This window comes from Sorex fumeus, unplaced genomic scaffold (genome assembly GCF_029834395.1).
Source record: "Sorex fumeus unplaced genomic scaffold, SorFum_2.1 ptg000007l, whole genome shotgun sequence".
Classification (NCBI taxonomy): domain Eukaryota; kingdom Metazoa; phylum Chordata; class Mammalia; order Eulipotyphla; family Soricidae; genus Sorex; species Sorex fumeus.
Window position 1 is genome coordinate 3,290,001 of NW_026606064.1, and position 12,651 is coordinate 3,302,651.

Consider the following 12,651-nt stretch of genomic DNA (forward strand, 5'->3'; position numbering starts at 1 on the left):
CCCGCTGTAGCCCCTGGCTTGCGCTCTCTCTCTCTCTCTCTCTCTCTCTCTCTCTCTCTCTCTCTCTCTGCTTTTTGGGTGACACCTGGCTATGCACAGGGGTCACTCCTGGCTCTGCACTCAGGAATGGCTCCTGGCAGTGCTCGGGGGACCATATGGGATGCTGGGAATTGAACCCGGGTTGGCCATGTGCAAGACAAATGCCCTACCCGCTGTAGCCCCTGGTGCTCTCTCTTTAATGCTTTGATTCTCCTTCCGTTGGTTGTCATCAACCCTGCCACAGTGTATGGATGCAGAGCGCTCATGCTGGCAGGTGCACGCTTGGCTGTGGTGCTCACACACTTGGTTGTGGTGATTGTCAGGTTGTGCTCACTCATATTGTTGCTGGGAGAAGCAGTGCTGTGTGGACACTGTGTTGGGCTGGACCGTGGACAGTATGGAGGGCTGAGGCTCTCACTCATGGTTTAACACATGCAAAGTGGCTTTCTCTCACAGAGAATGCCTTTGACCCCACCTTTTGTCTCTTAATATTTTGTTTTTGTTGTTTGTATATTTACTTATCCATCCATTCACTGGCTCTCCCCACCTCACTTTCTCTGCTTCCCTGCACTGCTTTACCCAATGCTGTTGCAATCACTGTGTCACTGTCATCCTGTTGTTCATCGATTGCCCCAGTAATGTCTCCTTCGTCCTAGCCCTGAGATTTTAAGAAGTGCCACATTCGAGGTTCTTTCAGGGTGAGGAGAATGAGACCCATCATTGTTACTGGTTTTCGGCATATTGAATATGCCACGGGGAGTTTGCCAGACTCTGCCGTGTGGGCAGGATACTTTTGGTAGCCTGCCGGGTTCTCCAGAGTAAGAACTAGATAATAAGATGTCATGCGGCCGCGAATGTGGCCATGCACTTCCTGGAGCAGGGTTTTATAGACTCTGGGTCTTGGCTGTTGATGGGATTACATGGTGCTGGGGGCAGTTGGTGGGTGTAAAGCCTACATACTGGAAGGTGGGGGATCTGGGTGGAGGAGGCCCCAGTCTCAATCCGAGCAGGCTTGGAGATCTATGCCCCGGGTCCCGCACACCTGGGTTCCTCTGTTGGTTCCTTCATGCATGAGGCTCATCAGAACGTGTGGAGAGTGGTCTTCAGTGTGGCTGTGGCTGGCACTGGAGGTCTTCAGCTGCTGGGGCTTTGCTCGGTATGGGGAGGGAAACTCAACGCATCCTCCTCCATGGGCCCCGTTGAGGACAGCCAGGTGTGGAGGCAGGAGACTCTGTTGCAATATGTCAAAGAAACCCCTGGCATCTCATTATTCCGTCTGTTAAAGACTCAGGGTGCATCTCGAACAAATAAGGCCTCTTGTGTGGGAACATCTTCATACTATCCCATTATCAGCACTTCAAACTCCCACAGTAGCGTCTTAGTCTCCTCTGATGTGCGGTTCTGCACCGACTTCTCTGCCCCAAGCCGGTCCTTGCCCAGTTGCCCATTCCAGGCGAGGACTCACAGAGTCTGCGCGATGTGCCGGCATGATGGGCCTCATCTATTTGTCTTAGTCGATGAGGGTTCCCCACCCTTCTGTCCTTGTTTACTTGAAGCACTGGATTATTTGTCCCAAATTTCCCCATGTTTGGGATTTGTCATCCTTTCAGTGTCACTTAAAAATGCGCTCTTGATGGGGTATTTCCTGCGAGGAGGCAGATGAGGGCTCAGGGAGACTCAGCTGAATATTTCTTTTGGTGAGAAACATTCAGTGGACGGGCTGAGCCCTTCCCTGGCTCCCTGCAGTGGTCTCTGGGTCACTTTCCCATCACCCCCCACCCCCCATTCAGATTGTCGCCTGACCCACCCATGGGGAAGTTTCCTCGTCCTTCCCAGCTTGATCGATTGCAGCAGCCATTGATGAGCAATGCCTGGTTTCATTATTTTATTGGCATCGCAAAACGTTGCTTTTTCGGTTTCTCTCTCTCCTTCTGCTCAAGATAGCTAGAATTCCTCTAGAAAGAAAACTCTTGACTTTGTTAACTGTTCTGTTACCCTGACATGTGTGCTTCTTTTCCTCCTCTCTTTTCTCTTTTCAGAATAATGAGCCAGGTCCAGCGATATAGCTCCATGGCAAGGCACTTGCCTCATTTGTTCGCATATATCAGGGCCTGGGTTCAATCCCTACTGTGGGTGCAATCCCTGGCATTGTCACCCCCAAACCCTAGTGAAATAAGACAATAGTGGTTTTCTGTTTCTTTTTTCTTTTGGGGGGTCACACCTGGCAATGCTAAGGGGTTACTCCTGGCTCTGTTCTCAGGAATTACTCCTGGCATTGCTTGGGGGACTATCTGGGATAACAGGGATCAAACTGGGGTCGGCCGTGTGCAAGGCAAACACCCTCTTGGCTGTATTACCGCTCCTGCACTGGAATAAGACAATAATGAATTGCTGCCCTAATCAGCCTCCTGGGGTGAAACATCTTTGTGTGTGTGTGTGTGTGTGTGTGTGTGTGCATGCGTGTGCGCACGCGTTCATGCGTGTACATGCATGCTTGTATGTTTGTGTGTATGTGTATGTGTATGTGTGTTTGTGTGTATGTTTGTGTATGTGTATTTATGTGTGTATGTGTATATGTGTGTGCATTCGTGCGTGCGTGTGTGTGTGTGTGTGTGTGTGTGCGCGCACGTGTGCACATCTGGCAGTGCTTGTGGAACCAAGTGATACAGGTGATAGAGCCCCGGGCACCTGCATGCAAAACATGTGCTTTCACCTTTGGGCTGTCGCTCCAGCTCCAGCTTGGTTCTTTTTCACAGTTCTCATTTTAAATACATCTGGCTCTGTTTCAGTGCCTTTCTGTCATGATTCTTCTTGATGCTCAAACTCTCCCATCTTTCGCCATTGGGAATCTTACCAATTGAGCATGTGAGTTCTTTAGATATTATCATACTACTTTTAGAAGTTGTCTTTCTTTTCTGACACAGGATATGCTTGGATCTGTTTCACTGGGTATGTTTGCCGCGCCGTTTCTTTCAGGGGAAAACATAAAGGCTGGAGTCTGGGACCCAGGGGATGTCTCACAGGGCTGGCGTTCAGGCTTTGCGTGCCAGAATCCCAGGCTCCATCCCTGCCCAACATGGTCCCCGAGCTCTGTCAGGAGTAGCCCTGAGCATCTTGCTGGGAGTGGTCCCTGAGTAGCACTGGGTATGACCTCCCACTCCATTTTTTTTTTTATGTAGGAGTACTGCTATTTATTCAGCCACTGATTAGCTGATTGAATTGGGCATGAATTCTACCTTACTTTTTTTTTCCATTTTTTATAATCTTATTTATTGAATCAACGTGAGAGCAGTTACAAAGCTTTCAGGTTTAAGTCTTGGTCATACAGTGAAACACCTGTACCCTCACCAGTACCCATTCTCCACCACCAAAAACCCCAGTATACCCCCATCCCACATCCTCCCCCTACCTGTGGGGCAGATGATTTCCACATTACCTCTCTTTTTTTTTCTTTTTGGGTCACACCTGGAGATGCTCAGGGGTTACTCCTGGCTCATGCACTCAGGAATTGCTCCTGGCGGTACTCGGGGGACCATATGGGATGCTGGGAATCGAACCTGTGTCGGCCATGTTGGCTGCGTGCAAGGCAAACGCCCTACCCACTGGGCTATCGCTCCAGCCCCTCCACATTACCTCTCTTTACTTTGATCACATTCAATATTTTGACACCAGACCCACCATTATTATTTGAGATTTTACCCCAACAACTCAGATCTGCTGAAAGGGCAACAGTAGACAATTTGTTTTCTATTGCTGGTTAAGAATAACATGCGATTTTGAAATTCCAAAAATGTTAACGCTTAAATCTGGAGGGATTTCTGCAAAACCTGCTGGGTTCCAAGATTTGTACGAGTCTCTGGGATCATGGCCATTAAGCAGCTTGATCAGGAGCCAGGAAGGCTGTTCATGGGTGGCGACTCGGGGTCTCGTTGGGGTGGGGAGGAAAGGGCCGGCTTCACCCCCATCCCGTGAGGCCCCGTGTGTCTCGTCACTGAGGGCCCAAACCTGACTGTTCAGTGGCCTCTGGAGGATGGCAGCCACCGAGCCGCCAAGAGGGAGCAGGCGGAGGGAGAGCACTCTTTCCCCCCTGGGGTGGCCCGGTGACAGTAACCTACTGTGGGGTCTGGACGCATTTCTGCCAAAAGCTGCTGGGTTTTGAGATTTGTTTCTGAGTCTCTGGGATCATGGCTGTTAGGCAGCTTGATCAGGAGCCAGAGAGGCCTTACGTGGGCGGCAACTTGGGTTCTCTTTGGGACGGGGAGGAAAGGGCCAGCTCCACCCCCATCCCGTGAGGTCCTGTGTGTCTCATCACTGTGGGCCCAAACCTGACTGTCCAGTGGCCTCTGGAGGACGGCGGCCACCGGGCCGCCAGGGGGAACAGGCCAAGGCACAAAACCTATTTCCACCTGGGTTGGCCCAGCGCTGGTAATCTACTGCAGGGACCAGATGCATTTCTGCCAAAAGTCATTGGGTTTCGAGATTTGTTTCTGAGTCTCTGATTCATGGCCATTAAGCAGATTGATCAGGAACCTGAGAGGCCTTGCCTCCAATTATATAGCTGAGCCCAAGGTGGTTTGTGGCTGTCTCCGACATACCTAACTTTTGGCTGTTTACTTTCTTGGTAAACTATGCCCCAAGTTTTTGGGATCTTTTGGCTAAAGGCACAGCAACAATTTTGGGGTATCTGGAAGTCTGAAGGTGCCATCAGGCTGCTGGTACAGGTACAGATTGACCTGCTGGCGGCACCATATACCCCCCCACTCCATTTTTTAAAAAAGAGTATAATCTAGGGCCAGAGTAATAGTACAGTGGGTAGGTCATTTGCCTGGCATTCATTTCCCAGCATCCACGGGAATAACCAGCCAGGAATAACCCTTGAACATTGCCAGGTGTGACCCAAAAAGCCAAAAAAAAAAAAAAAGTAGAACACGAAGGGTTTTTGTTTGTTTGTTTTGTGGCCACACCCAGGGACTTACTCTTGGCTCTACACTCAGGAATTACTCCTGATGGAGTTCAGGGGGGACCATATGGGATGTCGGGGATCGAACCCAAACCCAGGTTGGCTGCATGTAAGAGTAGACTGCTTGCTCTACCATCTCTGTGGCCCCATATTCCACTGTGTTTTAAGTGTCACCTACTCGACATAAAGGAATGTTCACTAGGATTGTCTTGATTCTGATTTGGAGGGAATTGCTTCTCTTGTTTTTTTTTTTTGTTGTTTTTACTCAATTAAATTTATATGTGAGTCATTTATACACGTGTCAAAAATGTGAAACAAGATCTAGCCAAAGACATTCTGTCTCCCTCTCCGTGTCCTCTGCCTCCTCCCTCCCTCTGTCTTTCCCTAGTCATTTTCCGTAAATGCAGACGTTCTGTCCGGAGATGTAGGACTGCACTGAGTCCTGCAGTTGGCTCTCTGGAGGCTCTGTCCTGGGTCTGCACCCCTACAGGGACTCTCTCCTCATCCCTTTCTCTGCTGCAGCACGGGAGGGGGGCTGGCCCTCTGGATTAGGTCCCATCTGTGCCCTTACCAGTAGAGCTCCGCAGGGCATCTGAACGTGAGTTGCAGGGGCCAGAGCAGAGCACAGTGGACTTGGTGGAGCCTGTTAGAAGGCCACTGCCACCATCTCTGAGTTCGTTCACCTTTCCACTGTTGCCGTTTTCCGGGCATTCATGCTTGCTGGCACCAGAGACTCAACAAGAAGTGGTGTTGGTGAAAGCATTTAGCAGTGTGTGTGTGTGTGTGTGTGTGTGTGTGTGTGTGTGTGTGTAGGGTAGTGTTGGGGATCAAGTGAGGGATTTGAATGCTGGTGGGAAGGACAGAAAAATCATGTGCGTGGCCTTTCTGTCTGTTCTTTCTGCCTCCAAGGTCTTCCTGGTGAACTTCTATTCACCCTCCAAGGCCCCATCTTGGTCCCCACACCTAGGGAAGCAAGCATTAGCAAGACAGTGCCTTCCCTTCTTTGTGCCCTGGATGCCCTGTTCTTGCTTCATCGAGAGTGGTAGACATGTGGACAAGACATGGAGGCACTCTCCATCACTGGGCTGCACCCCAGACTCTAGGAGTGCATCCATTTGTGTGATATTTTGGGGGTGAATTAGCAGCATTAATTAATGGGTTGGAGGGAAGGCTGGGAAAAGGAGGAGCATTCAAGGATGAGCCCTGGGTTTCTGCAGGAGGGTTGGGTGGAAGGTGGTTGCTCCCCTCTCGCCATCTTTGTATCTCCTCCCTGCCCTCCACATGGGGGAACCCAGCAGCCTCTCCTCTTCTCTCTGAACCAGGGTCGTCGGCCTCCATGGTGGCCCTCTGCTCCACGGTGCCATCACTCGCCCTGACGTCGCTGCTGTGCCTGGGCTTCGCAATCTGCGCCTCTGTGCCCGTCCTCCGGCTGCAGTACGCCACCTTCATCCTGCAAGTGATCAGCCGCTCCTTCCTCTACGGAGGCAACGCCGCCTTCCTCACCCTCGCGTGAGTGGGTTTGGGGCGCATGAAGTGAGGGTGGGCCTGGGGGCTAGCCAGGTGAGGGAGGCAGGGTCTTTGGGGAGATGGAGGCTGGTGGGAGGGACAGAACAGTCGTGTGCCTGGGCCTTTCCGTCTGTTTTCTCTGCTGCTGAGGTCTACCTGGCGAACTCCTATTCACCCTCCAAGGCCCCACCTTGGTTCCCCACGCCTAGGGAAGTGTTGGAAAGACAGCGCCTTTCCTTCTTTGTGCCCTGGATGCTCTGTCTTGCTGCATTGAGAGTGGTGACGTCATCTGGCATCTGGGAATCCGCGTCAGTCTTTTCCTTGGCATCATCCCTGGACTCTGTCTTTTCTAGGCTAGATGGGTTGAAGGCAGGAGCAAGGGGGAAGGGGAAGGGCTGTGTAGGGTTGGGGTGTGGAGCAGGCCTAGGGCAGGGGAGTCAGAAGCCAGAGGCCAATAAAGTCCTGCCAAGACCAGGCCTTTCTTGAGAGGGAAGAAGGCCCTCGACGCTCACCAAACCCTTTTGCCTCTCTCCCCAGTTTCCCGTCGGAGCACTTTGGGAAGCTCTTTGGGCTAGTGATGGCCCTGTCAGCCATCGTGTCTCTGCTCCAGTTCCCCCTCTTCACCCTCGTCAAAGGCCCCCTCCAGGATGACCCCTTCTTTGTGAGTACTGCGGGGTGTCACTGCCAGGCTTTTCTGATCGGGGTGATTCCAGTGGGCTCCAGCAGGGGGCGCTTCCAACCGGGCCAAGGTGGTGTGTCCCTGCAGGAACATTTCTGCATAACAGCTTCCCCTGGGTCTGGGTTTCTCCCATGGAGTGAGTGTGTGTGTGTGTGTGTGTGCGTGTGTGTGTGTGTGTTTCTGCTTGTGAGAGCAGCACAGGACAAAGCTGGCCTGGGTTCTAGGTCCTCAGCACACATTTGGGTTACGCTGTGGTACCGTGGGGCGGAAGTTCTGTGATCTCACTCACCCTCAGACCTCAGCACCCCTGCAACTGGGGGGATGCCAAAAGAGCATGGCCTCTGGATTTTTGCAAGTGGGGAAACTGAGGCTCAGACATTTGGGTTGTGTGGGGGTCAAAGAGATAGTCCAGTGGGTAGGGCTTTTGTCTTGCATGTAGCACACCCAAGTTCGATTCCCAACATCCCATATGCCCCCCTGCCCCAACCCCGCAAGCCTGCCAGGAGGGATCCCCGAGCACAGAGACAGGAGTAAGCCCTGAGCTATGCTGGGTGTGACCCCAAGCCCTCCCTCCACCAACAGAGTGATTGATTTGGGGATGAGGGAGCACAGAGATCTCACTCACATTACGCCTCATGTCCTGAGCTCAGCTCTGTTGGCTTATGTAATTATTTATAAAAACTAAAAATATTGGGTCGGAGAAATAGTCCAGCAGGCAGAGTGCTGATCTTGCACTTGACTGACCTATGTTTGATCCCTGGCACCCTATAAGGTTCCCTCTGCCATTCTAGGCCTCCAGGAGTGATCCCTGAGCTCAGAGCCTGGAGTTAACTCTGAGCACTACAGGCTGTGACCCCAAAACCAAAACCAAACTAAAAATGTACAAACACCCAATCAGCTTAATCAATGGCTGAATATATAACAGTACTCCTAATTAAAAAAAAAAGGTCTGTAACTGCATCATCATAGATGATTCATTAAAATAATAATAATAAAAAAAGTACAAACACCTCAGGGCTGGAGCAATAGCACATTTGCCTTGCATGCAGCTGACCTGGGTTCGATTCCTCCTTCCCTCTCACGGAGCTCGGCAAGCTACCGAGAGTATCCTGCCCACATGGCAGAGCCTGGCAAGCTCCCCGTGGCGTATTCAATATGCCAAAAACAGTGACAACAAGTCTCACAATGGAGATGTTACTGATGCCTGCTCGAGCAAATGGATGAACAATGGGAGGACAGTGCTACAGTGCTACAAACACCTCTGGACCACACACAGCAGTACTCAGGGGTTACTCGCGGCTCTGTGCTCAGGCGTGATTCCAGGAGTCGCTCCAGAGACCTGTGTGCAAGGGTGCCAGAGATTGGACTGGGGTCATCTGCATGCAAGGCCAGCCCTTCCACAAACCCGTGCACTGTGTCTCTGGCCCCTCTCAGCTTCATTGGAAGATGAGCGGGGGCAGGGTAGATGGCAGAGCTCAGGGGAGAGCACCCGTCTCCCTAGGTGAGGCCCTGCACACAGTCCCAGCACTTCACAGAATGAAATAACAAGCGGGATGAGAGTGTAGTAGTCCAGGAACGTACCTGGGGGCTGTGACCATCTGAGACTGGCTGGACCGTGGAGGCAGGTGACCCTCACAGACTTCAGAAAACACAGGGTCCTGGGGCTGGAATGATAGTCCGGCAGGTAGGGCATTTGCCTTGCACACAGCCAACCCAGGTTCAATCTCTGGTACGCAATATGGTCCCCCAAGCTCCGCCAGGAGTAGTTCCTGAGTGCAGAGCCAGGAGGAACCCCTGAGCATCGCTGGGTGTGACCCCAAAAGCAAAAGAAAACAAAAAACCACAGAGCCCAGCCGGGCATGGCTCTTGAACACGTAATTCTGTGCTCTTCCTCGAAGCTCTCCCCACCTCCCTGCCTCGCCCCGTTCTTCCCCTTCTTTATCCAGGCAGAGTGAAAATCAGGGCCCAGCCCTTCCTGGGGTCCACATGGCCGGACAGTGATGGGGACGCTCACTGGGTTTCTCACTGCTCGTGGGCATTGCCTGACTTTTTCTTTCTTTCTTTCTTTCTTTCTTTCTTTCTTTCTTTCTTTCTTTCTTTCTTTCTTTCTCTCTCTCCCTCCCTCCTTCCCTCCCTCCCTCCCTCCCTCCTTCCCTCCCTCCCTTCCTCCCTCCCTCCTTCCCTCCCTCCCTTCCTCCCTCCCTCCTTCCCTCCCTCCCTTCCTCCCTCCCTCTCTCTCTCTCTCTCTCTCTTTCTTTCTTTCTTTCTTTCTTTCTTTCTTTCTTTCTTTCTTTCTTTCTTTTTTGCGTCACACCCTGCAAGGGTCAGGGGTTACTCCTGGCTCTGCACTCAGGAATCACTCCTGGTGGTGCTCGGGGGACCATATGGGATGCTGGGGATCGAACCCAGGTCGGCCGGGTGCAAGGCAAACCCCCCCCCGCTGTACTATCACTCTGGCCCCCTCAAACGACTTTTTCCTGGTGTCGTCTGTCCCTCTCCAGGTGAATGTGGGGCTGGTGCTGATCACTCTGCTCACCTTGGTCCACCCCGTCCTGGTCTACCGCGAGTGTCAGAGCAAGTAGCAGAAAGACGGTCGCACTCTCCGGCCCCCGAGGAAGCTTCTGCCACTGTCACACGCCCCGTGCACACGACGCCACAGCCTGGGCCCTTTGTATCGAATAACCGTTCTCTCCTGAAACACGAGAAACTTGAGTCCTTCACTGCCAGCTGCTGCTTCCCATCAGCATAACAGGATCTCAGCGGCCACGTGGACAATCTTCAAGCACTTAATTTTATTTGTTTGTTGGGTTTGGGGGCCACACATGGTGGTGCTCGGGACCTACTCTTGGCTCTGTGCTCAGGGATCACTTCTGGGGCAGGACATATGTGGTGCTGGGGACTGAACCCAGGCCGGTAGCGTGCAAGGCGAGTGACCTCCCCACTGTACTCCCGCTCAGGCCCTCTGGGTGCCTGAAGTCAGAGTGTGGAAGGTGGCGCCCCCTGCTGACTTTCTGCTGACGGGGATGTCGTCCTAGCCTTGGACCGCCTGGCATTTGGGTGGCACTCAGCTCTCCTGCAGGGGCACAGCCTGGGCAGGGACTGGGCTCCCCAAGTCAAAGGAGCCATGGGTGGGAGTGGGGATTCCCAGGCCCAAGTCCCAGCTCTGCCTCTGATGCTGGGTGACCTTCAGTGACCCCGTCCCCCTCCCAAGCCTCAGTTTCCCTTCTGTAAAATGAGGGTGTGTGGGAGTCGGAGATTCTCTCCGGCAAGTCCTGGGAGGTTTTAAGGACAGTGTTGGCAAGTCACCCCAAGAGGCTTGGGAAACGGCTGACCCGTTTGGCCGAAGGATTTCTGTCACGGCCTTTGGGGGTTGTCATTTTCCTGCGAGGGAGGAATGTTTACTTTGGGCGTTGTGTAAAGAATCTCTTTGGGGAACCATTTTACAGAAAAATAAAACCTCACTGCCACAGTCAGCACGGGGTTCATGTCTCTGTATGTGTGTGCCTTTGTGGGTGAGTGCACGTGAGTACGCATGTGTATATGTGCACCCATGTGCCTGCACGGGTGTGTGTGCACACGTGCTCGTGTTGGCACACGTGTGGTGTCTGTGTGCACATGTGCACACATGCATATGTGTACTTTCATGTGTATATGCACGTGTAGATATGGGCTTCTACAGGTATGTGCATGATTGGGTGCACGCGTGTATATGCAAGCATGTTCATGCGTGGGTGCGTGTTCATGCCATATGTGCTCACGTGTGTTTGCATAATGTTCATGCACATGTGCTCGTGTGTGTGCATAATGTGTGTTGTGTTCTGGGGAATGTGCCGGGTTCGGGGTGGCGGGGTGGGGAATGCTGAAATACATACAAGAACAGTGAAATTGGGCTGCAGTGTCCTAGTATGTCCGCGGGACCCGCACAAGGTGCCACCCACCGAGTCCTGGGGCATAGGCTGAGAACCCCGGAATCCCTGGAAGCCCTGCCTCCACACCCCACCCCCACCCCCCGCACTCAGAAGGTGGGGGGGGGGATGTCTCCATGAACAGCAGCATTGGCAGTGACTCACAATTTCCTCACCTGCAAGTGCAGTTAATCATTTCTCTCCCTGAGGGCGATTGTGAGAATTGAAAGTCTCCTGCTAGTGCCTGGCACGTGGTGGGAGCATGTGAGCGTCTGTTCCTTATATACTTCAGACCAGAGAGAGAGGGCAGCGAGGAGGGAGAGGGCGAGGGGCTGCAAGGGAGAGAGGAGAGGGAGTCTGGAGCATGGCAGGTCTTTATTCTACTTGGCCTGAGAGGGAGGGACTAGGGGAGGAGGGGAGGGAGGGGCTGACAGCAGGACCCTCCCTCTTCCTCCCTCCTCCCTCCCCTCCTCCCATCCCCTTCCCCCCTCCCTCACTCCTTCCTTGTTTTCCCCTCCCTTCCTGCTCTTTTCCTTCTCTCTCCTTTCCCACCTCACTCTCCTTCCTTCCCTCCTTCCCTAATTTATGTTAACCTACAACCAGGCAGGTGCTGGGATTTCAAGCCGCATGAGCATTGAAACTTTAACTTTTCTGTGAACGTCAGGGGTGATTTCTGGGGTCCAGATGGGGGACCCCACTAAAGTCCCCCACCAGAATACTCTGCATGTCTCCATGTTATTTTAGCTAAAACTTTTCAGTGGCTCCTGCTCCCCAGATGGCAAGAGCCCAGACTCTGGTTTGGTCTTCAAGGCTCTCGGCAACGTGATTCCAACCTGTCACCCACCCTCCATTGGTCCTCCCACTTCTCAGAGGGGAAAGCTCATCCCTGGGAGCCAGATTCCGGAGCAGCTAACTCTCTTTCCCTTGTGCTAGGAATGAACCCCGTCTTTGCCTGGCAAGGAAATCTTGGAGTCTCTGGGGTCTGGCCAAAGTGGCACCCACCTCCTCTAAATTTTTTTTGCTTTGATTTGGGGTCTAGGATCGGGGTCACACACCTGACAATGCTTAGGGGTGACTCCTGGCTCTGCACTCGGGAATTACTCCTGGCGGAGCTTAGGTACCATAGGAGATGCCAAGGATTGAACCCAAGTTGGCTGCATGGAAGGCAAACACCCTCCCTGCTACACCATCACTCTGGCTCCCTTTGAAAATTCTTCCCATGGGCTTCTGGGAGCTCTGCATCCACTTTCCTGTTGTACCTGGCTCTCAGCTGGCCCCAGGTGTGGTGTGCCATTCCCGGGGTCCCTACCAGGGCTGGCTGAGAAGATGATTGTGAGAGAAATGGCTCCTTTTTTGTTCCAGCCTAAGAACTCACTGGAAAGGGAGAGCAGAGAGTCAAGGGCATGACTAGGGCAGTGTGGGGCAGTGGGTAGAGCTCAGAATGGGCGGGGGGGGGGGAGTGTCCAGTCAACCTTTTTTCCATCCTGGCTCTGTCACGGGTGTTGCCTGGGACCACCCCCACTTCCCTCAGGTTCCTTCCAGCATCCTGGTAGAAGCACCTG

General features: G+C 52.9%; 1 protein-coding gene across 1 annotated transcript in view; it reads left to right on the plus strand.

Annotated features, from left to right (window-relative positions):
• SLC43A3 (solute carrier family 43 member 3) overlaps window positions 1–10,651 on the plus strand; it is a 33,256-nt gene extending 22,605 nt beyond the window's left edge. The window contains exons 10-12 of the mRNA XM_056132914.1: window positions 6,322–6,508; window positions 7,043–7,166; window positions 9,686–10,651. Coding sequence (XP_055988889.1) covers window positions 6,322–6,508; window positions 7,043–7,166; window positions 9,686–9,766 — 392 coding nt within the window. The 3' untranslated portion in view covers window positions 9,767–10,651. The remainder of the gene's footprint in view (window positions 1–6,321; window positions 6,509–7,042; window positions 7,167–9,685) is intronic.
• Window positions 10,652–12,651: the final 2,000 nt, after the last annotated feature.